Below are 24684 nucleotides of genomic sequence, written 5' to 3' on the forward strand. Positions count from 1 at the left end.
GATGCATTTGCAAGCCCAGTCTAACACCAGAAAATCCTATAAGATCTCTATTAGGTGGACTTCTGTCTGCCATAATCTACAACATGGCGGATGCGGTTTTTTAAACTATAGGGCCTCTAGTGGCTGGACTTCTGTCCTCAAAAACTACAACATGGCGGACGTTTCAGACATAAACGTCCCATATAAATAAGGTAGTGCTGGGGCTTAGAGGCGCGCTCCAGATGACGTCAGATCGACGAAACCGGTAGAGCAGACGCTACTCTAAGCTACAGCACGTTTTTATGTTATGTGTATTAACCTTTCTACCAAATTGTGAGTACCCTGTATAATGTGAATAAAAATTGTTCCTTTTTAAAAACGATATCACACTATTGGGCAATCCATTTGTCTCCTCCTCTTCTGAGCGGTGGAATTTTAGATTCTGGGAAGATCCAGGGATTTGTCAGTATTTATACTGTGAACGCCTGTTACCCCTGTAGGGGTTCAAGTATCTGGTGAGTGCGGGACCATAGGGAGCGAGCACGTTTTTTTGCACAGAAGATTTATACCTACGTTGCTCTCACGTGGAAGAAGCACACAGCACTTTTAATATTTTATTTATTTATTTATTTTTGCATGGATTTTTTGCATAAAGACTCTTTTACTGACAGTATGGAAACTGTTTGTTGAAAGCACACTGCACTATATTTATATTTTTATTTTTATATTTATATTTATATTTATATTTATTGATTCACTTAATTTTGCATGAAGCAGAGATGGAATGATTTTTCAGCACTTGAACACTTTTTGAGTTTTTTGTTTCTTGAATAGTTTTTTGAACAGTTTGTTATTTGGATCACCACGCAACAATTTTGTAGTTTTTTGTTTTTGTTTTGGCTTTATTATACCACCCATACAACATTCATTATTTTTTGATATTTAATCTACACTTAAGGTTGGCGCCACCACCTGCTTCTCATATTTCACACTTTTTCTCCATTCTGTGGGGATTTTTCTGCAGGGGCAGCCCCTCACACTTATTATATTATATACCTTATTTTTAAATATTCTGTAGCGCAGATTCACATTTTTCCTTTCCATTCATCTTGCATCATCATGCAAGTAGAAACTGCAGCAACGGATATTTTTAAATACATACACAATAGAAGTATTAATTTGGGTGAAGTTTTTAATCAAGAACAGGTAGTAAGCAGACAGGACACTGATGGACTTTTTAAACAACTAAGACACTGCCTAGAGAAACAACTCAGGGTGTGGTGGGACATAGCCACCCTGGGAAAATACATAGCAGAAAAGATCACACCTAGGAGACTAAGGTGGGATATCTCACCTAATGATGCCATCAATGATAAAGAATTAATGAGTGACTGGTACAAATTTTTTAACCAGAAGGAGAATGATTTACTACACAAGATTTTAGAAAGAAGACAAATTAAATTAAAAATGATTGAATCAGAAATTCTCCATGTGAGGGACCAACTGATCCCATTCGCAGAGTCACAAGAATACAAAGATAAAGAAAACCTGTTACAAGAAATTATCAAAAAATATGATATAGAAATTCAACAAAAGAAACAAAAGAAATTTAAGAGAGATGTTTTGGATTATAAAAACCAACAAGTATATAAATGGCAAACAGATGAAATCTATCATAATAATTCTATAGAAGAAGAATCGAGAGAAAATTCCCCAGAAATGGAAACTAATATTTGGCAACCCACTACAAATGTGGAAGCGAGACCAAATAGAACCGTACGTACCACTAATATGACAGCACCACAGAGGAGGGAAGAAATAAGTCCCATACGTCAGACGTATAGAGAGAGACCACAAAATGAAGAAAGGAGACCTCAAGCACCATACACACCAAGGATTCCAAGACATAGAAACAGGTTCTCCCCATTAAGGAATCACCCACAAGAAACTCCATATAGAGGAGGACAAAATAGAGTTTTTTTTCCCAGGAGATACAGAGGCAGACCACCCGTCGTGAGAGAAGACAACCGACCTTACAGGTCACAAGGATGGAGACAACCTTTCAGGTACCCACAGAGGAGAGGCCCATACGGAGAACAACAAGGATGGGGCCAGAGACCATACAGACACCCGAGAGGGGAATATTGGGACCAAGAAGAGAACGAGTGGGAAGAGAGGAGAGACCAGACTTACAGACCACAAGGATGGGACCGAGGATACGCAAACGAGGCAAACGAGGGGGGCACAAGAAAAAGAAGGAGAGAATATTAGGAGGAGGCATTTTTAATTTAAGTAATGAAATTTTTACGGAAGATGAGATGAGAGTTTTAGATTTAGGATTGAAATATGCACCAGATAAAGAATTGGATAAGTTTGAAGCATATATAGATCTACAAAAATTTGTACGCAAACTGAACATAAAAAAATTTTTTGCAAATAAAACACCAAAACAAATGGATAATATAACACAATATCAGCATTCCAACTTGAGAAATAATTCAACTTTCAATCCCAAGAGTCAACAAAATGAAAGTCTGACAGTTTTTAGAAAAATGGTTGAAGAAGATATAAGAATTTTAAAAGTTAACAAATCAAAACGTAACAAAATATGGAAAATTATTAAGGAGCTTGAAAAGAAGAAAGATATTATTATTCGTCCCGCGGATAAAGGGGGAGGATTGGTCATACTTAAGAAAAAAGATTATGAAGAAGAAATGAGCAAATTATTAACCATCCCTAACACGTATAAGAGATTGAAGACAAATCCCAAAAAAGAATACAATAAGAAATTGATTACTTTCGTAGAAAAAGGCAAAAAAATGGGCATCCTTACTAAGAAAGAGGCAAAATATCTAACTCCAAAAACAGCAAAAACACCTATCATTTATTATGTTCCAAAAGTACACAAAGATGAAGTCCATCCTCCAGGGAGGCCAATCATAAGCGGCATTGACTCGCTTTTTTCAAGACTTGGGGCATATATCGATGGGTATTTACAACCGCTAGTCAAAGAAGGACCATCGTACCTCAAAGATAGCAGGCAGCTTATAATAGAACTCAATGACATGGTAATAGAACCTACTGACCTTTTAGTTACCATAGATGTGAACTCTTTGTACACTAATATAGTACAAGAAGATGGTATTAAAGGAGTAAAATGGGCTTTACATAGAGATTCCAAACTGAAGCAGGAACAAATAAACTATATTTTGGAAGGTTTAACTCTAGCTATGAGCCACAATTATTTTTGGAATAAGGGACAATATTACGTCCAAACAAAAGGGGTGGCCATGGGGGCTAAGTACGCCCCCAGTGTAGCCAATATCTTTTTGAATCACTGGGAGGCGGAACAAATACAAGGAATAACGAGACCACCATTGAAATTCTATAGAAGATATATAGATGATATTTTAATTGTATGGGGAGGCACAGAAATGGAATTACAGATGTTTTTTGACGAAATCAACAACAACATCTATGGCATTACGTTCTCGGGGACCTGGAATACAGAATCTATAGACTATCTAGATCTACAATTATTTAAAATGGACAATAGAATTCACACTAGAACTTTTTTCAAAAAAACCGACAGGAACAGTTATATCCCTGTAAACAGTTGTCATCATAAGCAATGGATTCAAAATATCCCCAAGGGACAACTCATGAGACTGTTTAGAAACTGTAGTAACAGTGCTGACTTTGAAATACAGGCCACACAAATTATTAACAAATTTGTTGAAAAAGGCTATAAAAGAAAAGAGCTAGAAATTTTGAAAACGAAAGTCATGAGAATGAACAGAAGTAACATCATAACAGGCACATACAACAAGAAAAAGAAGAAATTTATGGATACAGCGTTCCTAACAGGTTATAACATACAGCACAAGGACATTGAAAGAATTTTTAAACAATATTGGCCTATTCTACAATCAGATAAAAGTCTAAAAAATCTGTTACCAAACAAACCGAGTTTTATATACCGAAGAGCCCCTAACCTCAGAAATAGACTAGTCCACAACGCAATAGACCCTCCCAAACAAATTCAAATTTTTAAAAACTTGAAAGGTTTCCACAAATGTGGAAAATGTTTACCATGTCGTGTTAGTAAAAAAACTAACAAGAAAAAAACAGAGTTCTCCTCAACAACAAATGGTTCCTTACACAAAATAAGAGAACTCATTACTTGTAACAGTACACATGTAACGTATGTTTTAGAATGCCCCTGCCACAAGCAATATGTGGGCAGAACGACAAGAGAATTACATATTAGAATAAGAGAGCATATTGCCAACATAAAAAAGGGTTTTCACAAACACAGGGTGTCCAGACACTTCAGGGATTATCACAACAAAGACCCTGGGTGTATGACATTTTATGGGATAGATAAAATAAAAGAACACTGGAGGGGTGAGGATAAAACTAAAAAAGTATCCCAAAATGAAACCCGATGGATCTATACATTAGATACCCTCCAGCCGGCAGGTATGAACATTGACGTAGATTTGAACTGCTTTTTAACCAATTTTTAACAATTATTTTAATGTCATTGGAAATGTGAGCTGACACATTACAATACTTACCATTTTCACTTATATCTCCATTTATATCTTCAATACATTTTAACTGCTTTTTATAGCCTCTCCACTTCCAATATACATATATACTATTAAAGATATCCTATTCTTCCTTTTTATATATATATTTATATATTTTTATATTAATATTTACATATGTTTTTAACTTATATTATTTAAGGTCTAATATGCAACTCTCAAGCTCTAATAGCAATGACCTATATAATCATGTAATCTTTATTGTAGCACTTTATGTCTGAAAGACACTTGCTTTTACGATTCAAATATTTGCACCACAATACCATTCTGTTTACCAACACATAGTATTTTCATTAATACAACAAGGGAGATTCGTTTCATTCCGTTTGTTTTAATATATAGAGTAATTTTTAAACAGGACTCCGGTCTCCAAAAAACCACAACATGGCGAATGTGTTTTTTGTTTTGCTTTATTTACATAATAGGGAGACACGCTCAATGTCTTTTTCCTAAATACATAGAGTAATTTCAGCTCAGGACTCCGGTCTTCACAAAACCACAACATGGCGGATGCATTTGCAAGCCCAGTCTAACACCAGAAAATCCTATAAGATCTCTATTAGGTGGACTTCTGTCTGCCATAATCTACAACATGGCGGATGCGGTTTTTTAAACTATAGGGCCTCTAGTGGCTGGACTTCTGTCCTCAAAAACTACAACATGGCGGACGTTTCAGACATAAACGTCCCATATAAATAAGGTAGTGCTGGGGCTTAGAGGCGCGCTCCAGATGACGTCAGATCGACGAAACCGGTAGAGCAGACGCTACTCTAAGCTACAGCACGTTTTTATGTTATGTGTATTAACCTTTCTACCAAATTGTGAGTACCCTGTATAATGTGAATAAAAATTGTTCCTTTTTAAAAACGATATCACACTATTGGGCAATCCATTTGTCTCCTCCTCTTCTGAGCGGTGGAATTTTAGATTCTGGGAAGATCCAGGGATTTGTCAGTATTTATACTGTGAACGCCTGTTACCCCTGTAGGGGTTCAAGTATCTGGTGAGTGCGGGACCATAGGGAGCGAGCACGTTTTTTTGCACAGAAGAGTTATACCTACGTTGCTCTCACGTGGAAGAAGCACACAGCACTTTTAATATTTTATTTATTTATTTATTTTTGCATGGATTTTTTGCATAAAGACTCTTTTACTGACAGTATGGAAACTGTTTGTTGAAAGCACACTGCACTATATTTATATTTTTATTTTTATATTTATATTTATATTTATATTTATTGATTCACTTAATTTTGCATGAAGCAGAGATGGAATGATTTTTCAGCACTTGAACACTTTTTGAGTTTTTTGTTTCTTGAATAGTTTTTTGAACAGTTTGTTATTTGGATCACCACGCAACAATTTTGTAGTTTTTTGTTTTTGTTTTGGCTTTATTATACCACCCATACAACATTCATTATTTTTTGGCATTTATCATTTTCCTTCCACTTTACAATTATGTGCCACTTTGTGTTGGTCTATTGCATAAAATCCCAATAAAATACATTTACGTTTTTGGTTGTAACATGAAAAAATACAGAAAATTTCAAGGAGTATGAATACTTTTTCTAGGCACAGTACATGTAAAACTTATGTATGGAGATTTGTTTAACCACTTAAGACCCGGACCAATATGCAGGTTAAGGACCTTGCCCCTTTTTGCGATTCGGCACTGCGTCACTTTAACTGACAACTGTGCGGTCGTGTGACGTGTCTCCCAAACAAAATTGGCGTCCTTTTTTTCCCAAAAATAGAGCTTTCTTGTACAAAGGGTTTTATTGAAAAATTATAGTTCAACAGCTCAATACAAAACGATTGTGGACACAGCCCAGTAGGAAACATAGGTGTAAAAAATAAATAAATAAATACAAATAAAATAAATAAATAAACTAGTAGAAACGGAAAGATCATTTCAAGGCACAATTAGAAAAAACCCTTGGAGATCCAAGGGTGATCAGGTGTGGTCAGCAGGAGATTGACATCCGATCACAAGACAGTTAAGAGAAAATCATGATAGGCTAGGTTAGCATTCCAATGATCTCGCAGGACCATGAGTACAACACATGATAACATGAAACATCAGACAGTGAAGCCTCGTACACACGACCGAGAAACTCGACGGGCGAAACACATTGTTTTCCTTTGTTGGGACTTTATAAGTTGTAAAAGAAAATGTCGGAGTTGCAGATAACTATAATGCTCCCGAAGGGGGATATCATGAGAGGAACGCAAGGTTGCAAAAGGGACAATCCTAGTGGGGGTGAACAGAAAATGAACATCCACAAAACCATTCTGGGTCCACCACGAGAACTGCAACGGGTTGTCACATCCTGGTGGAAACCGTGGGCAATGAAGGAGGTGCAGTAGGGGAAGATGGGGGAGATCAGGCCCACTGAATATTTAACCGTATCCCACAGCCGAAGCGAGTGAGCCAGACATGGACTTATAGTGTTTGGATGGTGCGCTCGAGGGAGCCAGGGGAGAGAAGCTAAAGGTATCGGGTGAGAATCCACTACGTCGATAGTGGCCCACAATGGCATTTGTTGTTGCTCATGAAGATGAGAAAGGGGGGCTATGCCCGCGGCCATATAGTAAGCCTGCAGATTGGGAACCGAGAGACCACCATTGACTTTGCAGGCATATAAAACCTGTCTCTTGATCCTGGGCCTAGTAGAGGGGAATCATAAATAGCAGAGATCCAAAAGGAGGAGCCAAAGCCATAGTGGTGAAGGCCCCGTGTCAAATAAGGCCATGACAACGTGTCAAAGGCCTTTTTAACATCTAATGACAGAAATATTGTTTCCAGGGATCTACTATGAGCTATGTGTTGGACTTGAAGAAGGCGTCTAATAGCGTCACCCGCCTGCCTATGTGGGATAAAACCCACCTGGTCCTTCTTAATCAAACGCAAGCTTTCTTTTGGTGGTATTTGATCACCTTTGCGGTTTTTATTTTTTGAGCTATAAAAAAAAATAGAGCGACAATTTAAAAAAAATGCAATATTTTTTACTTTTTGCTATAATAAATATCCCCCAAAAATATATTCCCCTATATCAGGGAACAGACGATCAATGACACTGCCACTCTGAAGAACGGTGAAGGTGTGTTTACACACATCTCTCCCCTTTCTTCAGCTCCTGTGACCGATCGCGGGACACCGGCGGCGATCGGGGCCACGGTCACGGAGCTTCGGACCGGGTCAGGTGTGCGCGCATCCCACGGCTGGGCTCTTGAAGGCAACATACATGTACGTGCCTGTGCCCAGCCGTGCCATTCTGCCGATGTATATGTGCAGGAGGCGATCTACTTTAAGGGTACTCAAGGTAAAATGTTGATTCAGACCTGATTGAAGAAATGCCAGGCTACATCCCACAAAATATAATCTAGGATGGAACTTCTGCCCACACCATGGAAAGTATGCCTTTCAGGCACAATGGTAAATTTTACATAGGAATAACCAAATCTGATCCCCTGTCCTAGATGTACTTGGATTTCAACAGACAACCAGTCAAAGTCAGTGACTGAGAAGCAGAATGGTTAAGCCAGGAGAGAGGCCAGCACTTGTGTAAAGGCTCAAGTACCCATAGATAGCTCAAATTGCAAAGCTACAAACTGTGGTTGTCCCCCAAAGCAACACATAAAAGTGCAACAGGAATGCACAAATTTTCATCTTGTATGTCTACAAACATCAAAAGCCCCCCCCCCCCCCCCCCATACACACACACACACACATACAAATTGTAATGTAATAACCTATCTGGCAGATTTTATTAGAAACTTCAGAACCTGAAGGAAAACATGTGAAATTGGGCTTGGACTTGGACATAGAAAAGGAGACCTGGAGCAATAAAAGGAGGAATGAAGGAAAACCGGATGATGAGACCTTTCCCCAGGGGCTTTAGTCTTCCTTTTGCTAGGAAAAAGTATGCACTTACTGTAGATCACTTCCTTAAAGTGGATGTAAACCCAATTCATGAAACTTGAGCTAGGAACATACAGTATAGCTGTAGTGTTTTTTCATCTCTCTCCAAAGCACTGTGGCTTTCTCCTGCTCCGCAGCTCTGTTTTCAGCCTTATAACTTCTGACAAGTTCTCAGAGATGGGAAATAAAAGCAGCATGACATTTGTATCGTGGGAGGTTGATATAAATAGATTAGCTTGCCCTCTCACAGCAGAGCTCTGCACATTATTTCCTTCCTTTGCCAATGTGAAGTGGGGGTGTGTGCCTTTCCTCCAATAAGCTGTCTTGGCTGTATGCCAATAATCCAATCCCAGTGCTGAACAGGAAGAGAAAATCTCTAACACGATGTGCATTTTCTAAAGGATATATAAAGCTGAAGACAGTGGATATACATGTAAAACTTATGTAGGGAGTTTTGATTCATCTCTGTGTATCATCTCAGGCTGTTCACTTTACTGGGTATATGTGAGGTTTTACATCCACTTTAACAAAGGAGTTCAGATGTTCACCGAAGAGATGTTGACATTTTTTGCACACCAGCTCCCAAAAGGGTTTCATGAGTTTCCATGCAAGCAATAATAGACTACATATAACAGACTGCATGGCAAAGCCTGTTCGCGCAAAAAAGAGATTTAAATTTTTTTGTCTACAACATCCTAAAGACCAGAACATCTTTTTTACCAGGACTGCCAGGGTCTTGTTAAGTCAGGCAATAGCAGGAACCACAGAAGGAACCCAAAACTCCTTTTCCAGTGGGAATTTATGAAACCACTTTGAGGGATATAAACATTTTAGGGTTTGGCCAGTCACTATATAAGATATATATATATATATATATATATATATATATATATATATATATATATATATATATATATTGGACATATATGCATATATTCTGGAGTGTCCATATGCTTGATAGGATATGACAGAAGAAATGGACTCTGAAGGCTTCTGATTATTGTATTATTTCACATATACTCTATTGGACTAACTCCACGTATTGCACACCATGCTGAGGAGCAGTACTGAATGCAATAGCCAGTGCCCAAAGCAACTTTACAGGCTGGCCCCACATCTACCAACTCTGGCAGGGTAAGGTACAATCCAGGTGGCATGCCTAAGGTGGTAATCTGGAATGTATGCCATTAGCTAAAGTGTCTGTTGCACAGCCAATTATGTGAAGCAGTAATCCTAGAGAAAACATCCAGTAAAGACCAATAATCTTCCTCTGTAGAGAGTACATTTGTCACCTAAGGAAACTAGCAAAAAACTGAAGATTGCCGGTAATGATAGGGGTTATATATAGGGTTCTATCAGCTGTTTGCCAATGCACAATCATCTACAGACATGTGCCTATAACCTATCTACCACTATGGATGTGTCCTGTACTGTATGATCAACATATATAAAGTAATATTTAAGGATGAGCTGGATATACCTGGGTTTGGTCCATGGGAGGTTTGTTGAACTGTGCTGAAATTCTAAACATTATTCTGAACCCCCACTGAAGCCAATACTAGGTTAATCTTTAAATTCAGTTCTGGCCAATTTTCAGGGCCCCATGTATAGATGCAAAAGAAAAAAAAACTGTTGCTGGGAAGCAGTGATTTCTAAAAAAAAATGTAATTGAAACATTCAGACCCTGTTCACACTTGAGCGTTTTGTAACTTGTAGCTCAAAAATGCTCAACAAGCAAAAACCTATTGTTTTCAATAGCCCTTGTTCACATCTGAGCAACCTGACACTTGTAGCACAATGCCTGTTGCTCGAAAAAGTACAAAAACGCTTGAAAATATGCTTAAAAAATGTGACACTAAGGCCCCGTACACACGGTCGGAAAAAAACAATGAGAATGGACCGAGGTTCAGTTTCATCAGTCCAAACCGACAGTGTGTATAGCCCATCGGTCTGTTTTCCTTCGGTCCAAAATTTTAAAACATGCTTCAAAACCGAACCGATGGACCATTGCCCGATCGGTCCAAACCGATGGTTAGTACAGAAAGCATCGGTTCAAAACCTGCGCATGCTCAGAATCAAGTCGATGCTTGGAAGCATTGAACTTTGTTTTATTCAGCATGTCGTGTGTTTGACGTCACCGCATTCTGACCCGATCGGTTTTTGGAAAGATGGTGTGTACGCACATCAGACCATCAGGCCACTTCAGCGGTGAACCGATGAAAACGGTCCGTCGGATCAGTCTCATCGGTTTTGTCCGACCATGTGTACGGGGCCTTAGGTGTGAATGTAGCCTAAATATGCCCAATTCCTTTAAAATACATGCTTGGGGGATGCTCTAAACTTGTCAGGGAAGTGGTGCACCGGTTTGATGTGTAACATGTACTAAAACAAAAACAGCATTTACAAAGAAACACTTTGCATGGTAAATTACATTTTCTTACCAGGTTGGTTTCAATGAAAAAGAACCCTACAAGTATGTATTTTGTGGGACCTTTGGGCCCCCCGTGACATTTTTCTTTACCAAAAAAGAATCCGGCAGGAACATGGCAACAATTTTTCTTGCTGTAGAACATCTTACAGCAAGGATGACAAAAAAATGTGAGGGTCCCCCCAAAATCTATGCCACAGCCCTTATCATTGATGATGTTGTGTCATGGATTTTAAGGTGGAATTCCAGGAAAAAAATAAAAAAATGATGTGGGGTCCCCCCAAAATCTACAGAGTTAGGTATGGATATTAGGGACAAAGCCCATGCAAAAGTAAAACAACAACAGATCAACCCCTCATCCAAGTATGCAGCCTAGCTGGCCAGGAAAGGGGTAGGATAAGTGATGCCCCTCCTGAAAACAATACCAGGCCAGATAAACTCTACATAAGGATGGTATTCTTTGGAAAAATTTCTGTCCCTATGTTTAAGGATTTTAATAGTGGCAACAGTTTGCACAGTGCTTTAGGTCTTTTCCCCCAAACCCTGGCATGACAGCGGTAGGGGTCTGCATTAAGTGGGCTTATCACAATCTGGAAGCAACCTTTAAAAAAATAAGGGGGTCCCCAGATACCACATTCCGTACACTGCAAAATCAAGATCAAGCCTGCAAGACCATATTCCCCTAGCCAATTTTTGAGCCATTCTGATCAGGCTTGTTCTGGCTAACCCTCCAAACAGTCATGCAAGCCTAAACTGCCTCACTGGCCATTGCTAGGATGTATAAGAGATTTGCCATTTGGAATGGCTCATGATTCAGCTGTAGTGGCAGGTATTGGGGGGTTGTATAATGCATATATTAGTTTTTATTATTTTCTCTAAAACTCACATCTGATTGGTTGATCTCAGCATCAGCTGTCAAAATGTTTCCTTTTTATCCTTCCTAAAACATACTGGCACTCTGATATGTCCATTGACCCTAATAGTGACCTAGATCAAACCCTGATCTAGCTATTTTTATATATCATATATCTTTATTAGCTTGGTCTCTGTGCTATGAGAGCACTGTGCAGCGCTCTCCCCACATAAACATGGCAGTGCATCTATGTGGCCCAAGAAATACCCACTTTGTACACTCAGAGGGAAGGATTAACTGTTTTTTTACTACTTTTATTGTAAATTACCCTAAAACTACATCTGTTGTAACATTCATCACAGGGTGGTATGTCTGCTTTTTTGACACTTACACTGCATTATAAAAATATGTATATTCCAATTAATTGTGGCCATACAATTTATGATGTTATACACAATCATATTTAAAAATCAATAAACCAAATGTAACTCAACAAATGTATACATTTATAGATATGATTAGAAATACATGTGGAAGATTAAAAAGATCATTTGATGTGGTATATGCTTAATGATCATATCAAATTATTTACTAATATTTTTTCATCCAGACCTATAAGAATAATTTTCATAATTGTTCAGTTTGCATGATATTTTTCGGTGACACAGTAAGTGTCTTTCAAATAATTCATAGATCTGATCATATTATCTGATTATGTGAAGAACACACAAAAGTTGGGGCTAGCCTTAAAGGCAAACCATTGATGTTTACTATAATGAATACATTTATCCCCATTGTGACTACATTTTTGCCAGTTTTATATCAAGATCATAAAAGATAGTGAACAGAGGCCAAGAAAGTGACTGATGGCTAAAATGACTTCACAGTTTTATCCTCCTCTGTAATCAGTAGAGATGATATTTATTACAGTGTGCTTTTATTCAGTAATACAAAGAAGTCCAAAAGGAATAGCAAATCTTAACAAATATTCCTTATACAGCAACTATTTTTCTGTCGCCCAACTGTTCTCCTATTTCATTGCTGCAAAAGATATACTGTAGGAGCTCATGGAAAGCCCCACACAATACATCTTGTGTGAGACTCCTTTTTAAGCCAGTAGAATGTTTAACCCTTCTTAGCCTTATCCATATGTGCATTCAAACTTTCTAATGTAAAAAGAAAAAAAGAAAGTAGTTTTGTAACCTTTAGTATTAGCTTTGCATTCAGCTGCTATCAGAAGCAATAACTTGGTGTATTATTGAACCAACTTTTTAGTCCACTGTCCTAAAAAAGGACCAAACCACCTCAAATTAGGTTTTAAAATCTATGGGGTTTATACATCAAAAGCAAAAAGGCTGTCCACTATACAAGGGAAGATGGACTTTGTAAGGGAATTTGCCCAGAGATTAGTGAATGTGTTGAAGTTTCACTTTGAAAGAATATCCAATAGTGGGCAAAGACAAAAAATATTATTGCTTGCACATGACTGAAAGTCAATACAGCTTCACCGTATTCACTAAGCTCTAGGCAAAATTCCCTTACAAAGTGAACAGTCTATTTATTCTTAGTAAATCAAACCCTGGGTCTCAAGGAGTTAAATTTAGTTTATTCATAGTGGGCACTGTACCTTTAGAGGGGCACTTTTTGTTAAACCCCACCCCACAGATCTGACCGACTTTTAAAAACGAAACCTAAATATCCCAGTGTGCATAGGCTACAGTTATATATATATATATATATATATATATATATATATATATATATATATATATATATATATATATATATATATATATATATATATATATATATATATATATATATATATATTATATATACTGTATTTATATATTCCTCTACACTTCCTTACAGCATTTCACAATTCTAAGCTACTTATGGCCGTGTGCAGAGAATATTTATTTAATTTTTAAAAGCTCCAGAATGTTTCGTCTAAAATCAGCAACTTTGCCAAGCTTGAGTGGGTAAATTTGTTTGAGGTTATGGTTGAATATATGTTTATTTTAGGTTTTACACAAACCATATTGTGACAGAAGACACATATTGAAATACAACAGCATAAACAGACACGTAAAATAGTCTCTGAAAAATTCTAAAGACAGTGGGCCAGATCCTCAAAAAAGTTACGCTGGCATATCTATTGATACGCCGCATAACTTCTATTTTGCTCCGGCGTATCTTTGTTTTGTATCCACAAAACAAGATACGCCTGAAGCTGTGCTAGATCCGACTGGCGTACATCTTAGTACGCCATCGGATCTAAGGTGCATTTTTACGCTGGCCGCTAGGTGGCGTTTCTGTCGATTTCCACGTCGAGTATGCAAATTAGCTAGATACGCGAATCCACAAACGTACGTCCGGCCAGTGCATTTTTTACGCTGTTTCCGTAAGGCTTTTTTCGGCGTATAGTTACCCCTGCTATATGAGGCGTATCCTATGGTAAGTATGGCCGTCGTTCCCGCGTCGAAATTTGAAAATTTTACATCGTTTGCGTAAGTCGTTCGTGAATAGGGCTTTGCGTAGATTGACGTTCACGTCGTAAGCATTGGCTTGTTGCGGGTTAATTTTGAGCATGCGCACTGGGATACCCCCACGGACGGCGCATGCGCTGTTAAAAAAAAACGTAATTTACGTCGGGTCAAGATGTATTTACATAAAACACGCCCCCATCACATCCATTTGAATTGCTGTAAGTTACGGCGGCGTAGTGTATCAGAGATACGCTACGCCGGACGGATAGAAGCGCTGCGCTTCGTGGATCTGGCCCAATATCTGCGACACTTCATGCAGGTGTGCTGCCTTAAGGTGTTTGACATTAAAATAATTGTTCAACACATGGTTATCCCTGATGTTAAAGGTACTCCAAATACATCTGTTATTACAATTATAATTAATCTAAAGACAGAAAAAAAAGGAACACCTAAAATGTTAAAGAAATATTACACCTGGTTAACAAGACATTTTTATGAATATGGAAGAATAGCATTTAAAATGGCAGACACATATTTATAGGTGCTCTTTAAAAGCTTAAATCAATATACACTGTACAGTACAGACCAAAAGTTTGGACACACCTTCTCATTCAAAGAGTTTTCTTTATTTTCATGACTATGAAAATTGTAGATTCACACTGAAGGCATCAAAACTATGAATTAACACATGTGGAATTATACATAACAAAAAAGTGTGAAACAACTGAAAATATATTTCATATTCTAGGTTCTTCAAAGTAGCCACCTTTTGCTTTGATTACTGCTTTGCACACTCTTGGCATTCTCTTAATGAGCTTCAAGAGGTAGTCACCTGGCGCAGCACCCCATCACTCTCCTTCTTGGTCAAATAGCCCTTACACAGCCTGGAGGTGTGTTTGGGGTCATTGTCCTGTTGAAAAATAAATGATGGTCCAACTAAATGCAAACCGGATGGAATAGCATGCCGCTTCAAAATGCTGTGGTAGCCATGCTGGTCCAGTATGCCTTCAATTTTGAATAAATCCCCAACAGTTTCACCAGCAAAGCACCCCCACACCATCACACCTCCTCTTCCATGCTTCACGGTGGAACCAGGCATGTAGAGTCCATCCGTTCACCTTTTCTGCGTCGCACAAAGACACGGGGGTTGGAACCAAAGATCTCAAGTTTGGACTCATCAGACCAAAGCACTGATTTCCACTGGTCTAATGTCCATTCCTTGTGTTCTTTATCCCAAACAAGTCTCTTCTGCTTGTTGCCTTTCTTTAGCAGTGGTTTCCTAGCAGATATTCTACCATGAAGGCCTGATTCACACAGTCTCCTCTGAACAGTTCTAAAGATGTGTCTGCTGCAAAAGGTGGCTACTTTGAAGAACCTATAATATGAAATATATTTTCAGTTGTTTCACACTTTTTTGTTATGTATAATTCCACATGTGTTAATTCGTAGTTTTGATGCCTTCAGTGTGAATCTACAATTGTCATAGTCATGAAAATAAAGAAAACTCTTTGAATGAGAAGGTGTGTCCAAACTTTTGGTCTGTACTGTATGTAAAGTATGTTGTAAAGTGCCAATTGCTCTTTACCAATAAACTGGCAATATAATACAGCCCAAATGGAATTTTGAAAAAATTAACAAGCCCCGTCTGTAGAGTCCCTACTGTATATAGTGGCAGGATGTAAACAAATACGTTGTATATGGCAACATGTCACCCTTTGTATGTGAAGCGGCTGGAGGACAGGCATAACATAGCCATAGGCAAACATTGTTCTTCCAACAATCTTAAAGCAAAGCAGTCAGACAAAATAGTTTTGGGTGTTTATTTTTGACTCATGGCAGTACATCCAGGGAAATCTAAAATCAATATAGTCAGTCACCGATCTACTGCTCCCTATGGCAAGTTTTGGATCACCCTCCCATCCCCTGCTGGGCACTCTCTCATTCTGTCCCATTGCAAAATGAGCCAAATGCAGTGTAGACCAAGTGACAGTACTGGATGATAGATCTGATCTGTGCTGAGCTGAGCAATTAGCATAGGGACACTTTTAGGCTGGATTCACACCTATGCAGTTTTAGTGCTTTTTGCATTTTGCAGATTTGCACTACAGTCCATTTACCATGGTTTCCTATGGAACACGTTCTGTAGTGCAAATCTGCAAAATGCAAAAAGCACTAAAACCTCATACGTGTGAATCCAGCCTTACTTAAGTGGTTTAGCTTGATCATGTGATATGATGTCATAAGACAAACAAAAAATGATGTATGAAGAAGCATTTCTATAGCGGACTTGTAGTATCTCAGTTCAGTTCTGCCGTAGCGAAACATGTGCATTTATTATTTTTGTATTATAGTAAGTACAAAGTATAATGTGGCGTAAGAACAGACCCAGAGATTGGCCTAATTTCAGCATCTACCACAAATCCTGTTTCTCTTTATACAACAGTTTGAAACAAGTTTTTTCCACAGTAAAAATTATATGTCATTTTTTTTCTGTCATTCTATCAGTTGATTTTTATTCCGCTTTTAGACATTAGCCCATATGCAGATCATTTCTATCATCACATTTTTCTGTTTCCAACGAGAAGTGACAGATCATATTAAATACATTATTCACAGGTAAAAAGGGATACTCAAAAACAATACGTGAATAGCTGACACTCTGCTAAACGTTTATTGTTATTTCAGTTTTAGCTCATTTCAAAATATAAATCATCATGTACAGTGTACAAGATGTTATTTAGTCAGAGGCACATGCTGTTAAACTTAACCCAACTCAAGTTTTCATTGCAGTGCATTCATTCATGGTTTATACATACACAACCCTGTGTCTGAAAAAGGTACCATGTCACTGTGTCTGGCAAAAGGTAACATTTTTCACAGATTTGCCCCATCTGGCAAATGCAACACACATTTTGTGCTACAATCAAATTAAACACTGTAAAAAAAGCTTTTGAATTGTAATTTAAACCTTTCATAGCATTGGAGACAAGAATACTCCAAGGGACTTAGTGTAACATTACAACAGAACTTAGCTACTTGGTGTCTATAAAAGCTTTAATTAGGCTTAGCTTATCAGAGATTCTTATTGCATTGCCCCCTTTGGGATATATCTAAAAAGCAGATTTATACAGCAATCGCTACAATGTATTCTAGGGGATTACCACTAGCAGTTCAAAAACAGCTATGGCAAATCATATTAAAATTATATTATCAAGCTAGTCCACTTTGATTCTGAGCAGGCCTTATCCATGATTGATATAACTATGACTTTCTTTTGTTTAGTTTTACATTTCAGTGCATTTAAGGGCTAAAGCAGGGGTGCTAAAATGTGACCTGATCTCGAATGCAGTTTATTTAAAATTCAAAATGAAAAGCTAACAGTGAACAGATAAGATTGATTGCTCTCTCTATCTTAGCATAATTGTATTTCAGGTGAACATCAATTTACTTTAAGGGACATTTCTAAGTAGCATGCCGCATTATAAATAATTCATCATCCATGGCTGCCTCTAAAATGATTTCCCCAAAACAGATTTCAAGAGAATAAATGACTTTCATTGTTTTTGTTTATTTTTAATGTTCTCTCTGTTTGTCTTTAAATTGGTTAAGGTGGATTTGTTAGGTATGAAAAAATGTCACATAACAATCACAAGAAATGTATTTTACTTCTATTGTTCACTGAATGAATTACAGAGCAAAATTGCCCTTGTATATAATATCAACAGTAATAATATCAATATAAAACACACAGAAAAAAAGTGTAATGCTTTCTTTGCTGGGATTATGTTTAAATACAATTTTACCTGCAAAATACACTGACATGTAAAGGTCAAATGATGCACTTAAAGGAAAATAATGGTGTATTTTCATTGACTTCATTTGATTTTTTAGATTCTTACTTGCGGTTGAATAGTTTTAGTCTATAATTACATATGCCAATTTTAAACTGTTCCCTTTAGTGTTCATCTCTGTATCAGTGAATATAGCTACCATCTCTGATTTAGGGTTTCTAAGATAAGCTCAGTTACACTAATAGAGAGGCTATTGATTTAATTCAAGTAAACTTGCACTGACAGAGAAGGAGCAGTGAAGCACACTGATGTAAAGACTACACATACAAAAAAATCAACAAGCCTTTTGCTTTAAGCCAATTACACTGACATATATCTAACACCTATACAATGAATATAGTTTCACATAAAAAAAACACTGTAAAGCAGAGAACATTAATATCAACAAAGAGCAATAATCAGTGAGGTTGAGCAAGTACAGTGACCCAGAGCATCCAGACTTCAGCTAGAGTTGCCCTTTATGGCACAAAGATGCAGAAAGTGCAGTAACCAGATTTCAGGATATGGCTACTTTTTTAAAAAAAAATTAACTCCAAAATGTTGTGCCCCCTTTGTTTTAGAATGTATTTAGCTGATTTAAAATAAATAAAGCCATTTAGGACCTGAGCACAGACATATCTCTGTATATTAGGTTCTAATACATAGTGCAGGTCAGTGATTAAAAGAGTGAAGTAAAAAACGACGTTTTTGAAACTTCAATTTTCAAAGACGAAGTTGCCTACACACCATCGTTTTTCTCACAATGTTCTAGCAAAGCGAGGTTACGTTGACCACGTTTTTCCATTGAAGCTCGCTTCATAACTAGCTTCTGGGCATGCCCGGGGGACAAAACGTCGTTTTAAACAACGTTTTTTGCTACACACGGTCAATTTCTGTGAAGTAAAAAACAACGTTTTGAAAAACGACACATAAAATTAAAACATGCTTCAATTTGTTTTTGTCGTTTTTCAGAAGACATAAAACAACGTTTTCCCCCACACACGGTCATTTAAAGTGACGTTTTTAAAAACATAAAGTGATGGTGTGTACGCGGCATGAGGCTGTTTGAAGTGGATGTATGATTATAAATGCAAAGTTGTTGTGCTCTCTGTCCTGTAAGCCCATTGTATTTTGTTTTATTTTATTTGTTCCTGGTGTTTTTTGTGTTCCTGCAGTTATATTGTTTTTTTCTTTTTACGTTTCTGAATATTTTAATAAGAAATAGCATACATTATTTTCATAAAGTTAATTTCTATAAGCGATTACTAAAAATGTTCATTAAAACTCTTTTATTTTTATATGTGAAATCACTGGAATTTACATTAAAAATCTTTTTTTTTTTTTTTTTTTTAAGTGCAGGACTCAGGATTATTATACTTCATATTGCAGGCAATTTTAAATTTTGAAGGTTTTCAAATATCTTGAAGTCTGCATTTTAAGTTAACCAAAATCCAACAAGAAAAATTGTTTTTATTTTAACCAACTGCTGTTATGCAGACCAATGCCAAACAATACTTTTTGGTAAGTTACTTACTTGCAGGCCTCGCTGAAATACTTTATGGCCCATGAAGTTTGCCAACATTCTAATTAAGGCTGCCCCCTGTAGGTAAAATATATAAATTAGTAGTTGAAACACAATAAGTAATTATTTTATGAAAACATGAATATTGAGTCTTAAGATTCAAATTATTTTTTCAGTAAACTGGTATGAATGCTCTACACCACAATACAATAAAATCTTTACAGTGTGCTACTTTGGATTACATGCATCCTGCTTGTTTTTTTTAATTCCTTTTGAAGAGTTGTTATATCGTTTAAATGTTGCTTTAAAATTTAGCATCAATGCACGTTTAAGGCTGGCAACACATAGGGGCATATTTAAAAAGCAGTGAATGTGACATACTCCAAATATTCACTGAAGGCAATTTAAAACACATGAAGAAGGAAGCTATGCCTACCGTAAATGTCCAATGTAATGTTTTATAATCATACCTTATATTGAAACCTAGTTAAAAATAAATGTATAGAGGTTGTTTTCCAAGGAATAGAGACTAGGGAAGTGAGTGTTTACTTCAGAAAGTATATTACTTTACAAAGTAAATGTTTGTGAAATAAGTAAACCTGTGTTTACTTTGAATAACCTAATGTGCCAGCAAAAAACATGTTTTCCCTCACACATAATATGGTATACAAAGCCAATACAGCTTCAACTTATTGCCTTACATTTATTTTGCAAAGTAAAAATACACTTTACAAAGCCAACATTAACTGAACTAGGTGAACAGCAATCATTTCTTTAGTAAATTACATTTGCCTCTTTAAAAGTGACTCTATAAGGCCCTAAAAAATGCTGCTGTAAGTTCTTATGAGAGAAAAAGTTGTATACTCACCCTTTCTGTCAGCCCATTTCTCTGACCTTCCTTGCCTTTCAGTGCTGCCAGGGCCGCCATCAGGAATTATGGGGCCCCTTACACAGCTTCAGGCATGGCCCCCCAGGAGAGAACCTCAAATTGAGAAGCAGGGGGTGCCGTCGCTAATTGAGAAAATTGAGAAGGGGGAGCGTGAATTGAGAAGCAGGGGGGTGCCGTGAATTGGGGCTCCTTACAAAAAAAAGAAATAAAAAAATTATAAAAAAAGGGGGGTAGCTATCCGGGGCCCTGGGGACCTCTGGGCCCTTTAATAATAATAATAATAATATATATATATATATATAAGCTTTTTTTTTTAAAGGGGGTTGCCATCCGGGCCCCTGGATACCTCTGGGCCCCTTACAGGTGTACTACCTGTACCCCCCTGATGGCGGCCCTGAGTGCTGCAGTCTTAATCAGTCACTTCAGCATTTGACATTTTTGTCAGATGTCTGTGCCCCTCAACACACTATGTGGTTACATCATCTGACTCCTACAGTATTTTACTACAGGACTAAGCAGATTATGAATATGGCTTCTTTAGAGGTTCCTTAACCAATGTAAAATAATGATTATTTCTTTTAATCACATTATGACTTTAGAGCTAAATTTTTACTACTGCAATTTAAAACAATGCTATAGATTTGCCTTAGCTATAGAACCCCTAGCAGAATACATTACATCATCCCCGAACGTCAGAGGTGTTACGATTGGCCAAGACGTACACAACCTAGGACTATTCGCAGACAATATCATATTGACACTAACAGAACCTGATATATCTTTGCCTACAATACACGCAATACTAGAAAAATTCAAAGATGTCTCGTACTATAAAATCAATCAGGATAAATGCTTTATCCTCCCTATGAACATACCAGACTCGAAAATGAACTTTCTACGCACACCACATAAATACAATTGGGACAACAAATCGATAACATACCTAGGGATCCAACTCACATTTCCTCCAACCAAAATGTATGACGCCAATTTTACCATATTTTTTCCCCGACTCAGTGGATTAAAGCATTTCAAACAATAAGTAAATCATCCTCTTGCATTTAACACTGGGATAATGCCCAAAAAATAATTAATAGATGGTACTTTAAACCATACAGGTTATCCAAAATGTATCCAACAGCATCCGACATCTGTTGGAAATGTAACAAGCAAACGGGAAACCTCCTGCACACACTTTGGAGTTGCAAAACTCTAAAACATTTTTGGAACTCTATCTCATCCTTTATCGCCAATCTTACTGGTTACCTTACCAAGCTTACTCCTACCAACACATTATTAGGTATAGATCTAGACAAATACCCCACTATGTACAGGACTATTGTCTTACATATTTTGATAGCCTCAAGAATTACAGTGGCCTCTCTATGGAAATCCGCAGACGCCCCAAACCTACCAATGGTCATCACCAGAGTAAACACCAAAGCTCAATTAGAACTATTATTAGCCTATAAGAATGATTCTATAATCCCCTATCATAGAAAATGGAAAATGTGGTTAACCCACCCGAAAGCTTCCAAATATTTCAAAGATTCCTTACTTTAATAATCTTCCTATAGTTTGAAGAATAACAATATAAAATACTGAATCTTTGGTGTAGATGCAGCCTTTATTTCAGTTTTCTCCCTCCCTCCCACCCTCCTTTATTTGTATTTGTTCTAGCTGTATAGGTGTACTATTGATCATGTTGGTGACCCTCCAGTCCTACAGTTTGTACCCAATTGGGGTAGGCTGGCCTAGGTCACCGAGTACCGTATTCTTTTTCTGTTAAATGTTTGCCTGTACAAGGTGATTATACTACTTACGTTGTATATTGAATGCAACTACCTCAAGTGTTGTAAATTGATAAACCCAATAAAAATGTATTGTTAAAACAATGCTATAGTATCCTATTATTGACTAAAGATTTTGCAAGGAAATAAGAAAACACAATTTTCCGCTAATAGGACCAGATAATGAATACTAGGCTGCACCCTCCCATTAAACTTTTCATGCTGGTTCACACTTGTGTGAGTTGATACCAAATGCAATGAGTTAAACACAAACTAGATTCGCATGTCATCCAAAAAGTAATCTATGCATTGCGATTCCTCTCCAATTGCGATGCAATGAAAATAAGGGTCTTGTGCGAGTTTAGAGCGTTGCGTTGCGAATTTAGTCTCCATAGACATCAATGTAAATTTTTCTGGAATCGCATTTGATGGTTCACATACAGTATGTGCAAATTCCACCACACTATTCTCCACAAAAACCAGGAAGTTAACACCTTTTTATTACATTATGATACCATTGGCTAGAACATTAAATCGCAGCTCCTGAAATTTGCATTCAAATCACGGTAAAAGCGCAGAATGGACTGAAAAAAACAGAACAAATTCACAGCACAGCAGTGTGAACCGGCACTTCATCGGCTTTTCATCCCTGCTATGAGTCTCTTCCCTGCAGGGCACTTAATCCCTTGGCACCACATCCTATATTTAAGACTTGAGTCAAGCATGTCTATGGTTGGGGAGATCATCATACTTGCAAGCAAGAGGAAATGCTACAGCATTGGACTTAGGGATATATATATATATATATATATATATATATATATACATACACACATGTTAGTGATTGAGGCACACAGAGCTAACAGGATAACGGAAATGGTGGACAGAAACAGAAAATCCACTTGGGAATTGTATAAATGATGTTCAAATACTTCTGTATATGCAGTGTTAAATTTCATGCTTACTCTGCTGAATATATTCTATTGAATTTTTTCTTTTTTCAAAAGGCATATTTCTTTAAAGTAAATGTAAACCTAATAACTAATATCTCAACATCCTAAGTATTCTGCAATGAAGGTCCCTGGCCATACATGGATGGAAAGTTGACCAGTTAATGGGGGACCAACTGAATTCATTCAATCTATGTGTGTCCACTAGTGTTGCTCACGAATATTCGCATTGCGAATATTCGACTCGAATATAGCATATTCGAGAAATCGCGCTATATTTCGAAATTCGCGGTGAATATTCGCAATTCCGAATATTCGATTTTTTACAATTTTTTTTTTGAATCAGATCACATCCTAGATATCTCCATCGACGTCTAAAAGCATTGCTGGTATCATTAGAGACCCTGGGCCGAGTAGCTGAAGCGTTCATTGAATTTTCCAGAAAGATCGCAATGCGATTATTCGGCAAACGCAATATCGCGCGATTACTTTCCTCGCCCCGATCTTCCGCATCAGAGCGATTTTTACAGTTTCATTTTTAAAACAGATCACATCCTAGTGATCTCCATAGACGTCTGAAAGCATTGCTGGTATGATTAGAGCCATTGGGCCGAGTAGCTGAAGCGATCATTTTATATTGCCGAATATTCGCAATGCGAATATTCGGCAATAGGAATATTGCGCGATTATTTGCTCCGCCCTTTTGCATCAGAGCCAATCAGAGTTCTCCTTCCACACTCGTCACAGGTTAGCAACCAATAGGAACCTGCCTGCATGGACATTATATAAGCTCACTCCCAGCACCATTTCATTGCAGATTCAGAAGCTGGCTATAGAGTGTGGAGGCTGTTTCTGTGTTCCTGGTTTCCTGTGTCTTTGTTCTTGATTGATTTAGATCATCACCAGCATTGCTATTTAGTGATTCCAGTGGATCTTTTCCAGTATATCAACTGCTTTTTTCAAAGCAATAGACCCAAGAGCTTTTTTCAAAGCTACGTTTTGTGCTGTTTTGTGCTGTTTTTTTCATTTGTGTTACTGTTTGATCCTGCAATCCTCCCTGTTCAGTTATATTTGCAAGAGATTTCAGAACACGTTTTGCTGAGCTTTATAAAAGAGCTTTTCTAAAAGCTAAGTTTTGTTCATCTTGTGTTACTGTTAGATCTTGCAGGTTCGCTGTTCAGTGATATTTGATAGGCATCTCAGTTCAAATTTTGTTTAGTTTTCCCTAAAGAGCTTTTATAAAAGCTAAGTTTTGTGTTCAGTTTAGTTAAATTTTGTGTAGTAAGTGTACACACTGTTAGTGTACATTTATTTCATCTAGCTTAGCTTAGTGTGTGTTTAGTGTCTGTGTTTTGTGTTTAAAAAAAAAAAAAAAAAAAAAGTTAGTGTTTGTTTAGTGCTTTTTTTTTTTTTCTTTAAT

General features: G+C 37.3%; 1 protein-coding gene across 1 annotated transcript in view; it reads right to left on the minus strand.

Moving 5' to 3' along the window:
• TRHDE (thyrotropin releasing hormone degrading enzyme) overlaps positions 1-24684 on the minus strand; it is a 1005415-nt gene that overhangs the window by 227801 nt on the left and 752930 nt on the right. The window contains exon 7 of the mRNA XM_040343984.1: positions 19648-19713. Within this exon, the coding sequence (XP_040199918.1) occupies positions 19648-19713 (66 nt within the window). The remainder of the gene's footprint in view (positions 1-19647; positions 19714-24684) is intronic.

Source organism: Rana temporaria, chromosome 3 (genome assembly GCF_905171775.1).
Source record: "Rana temporaria chromosome 3, aRanTem1.1, whole genome shotgun sequence".
Classification (NCBI taxonomy): domain Eukaryota; kingdom Metazoa; phylum Chordata; class Amphibia; order Anura; family Ranidae; genus Rana; species Rana temporaria.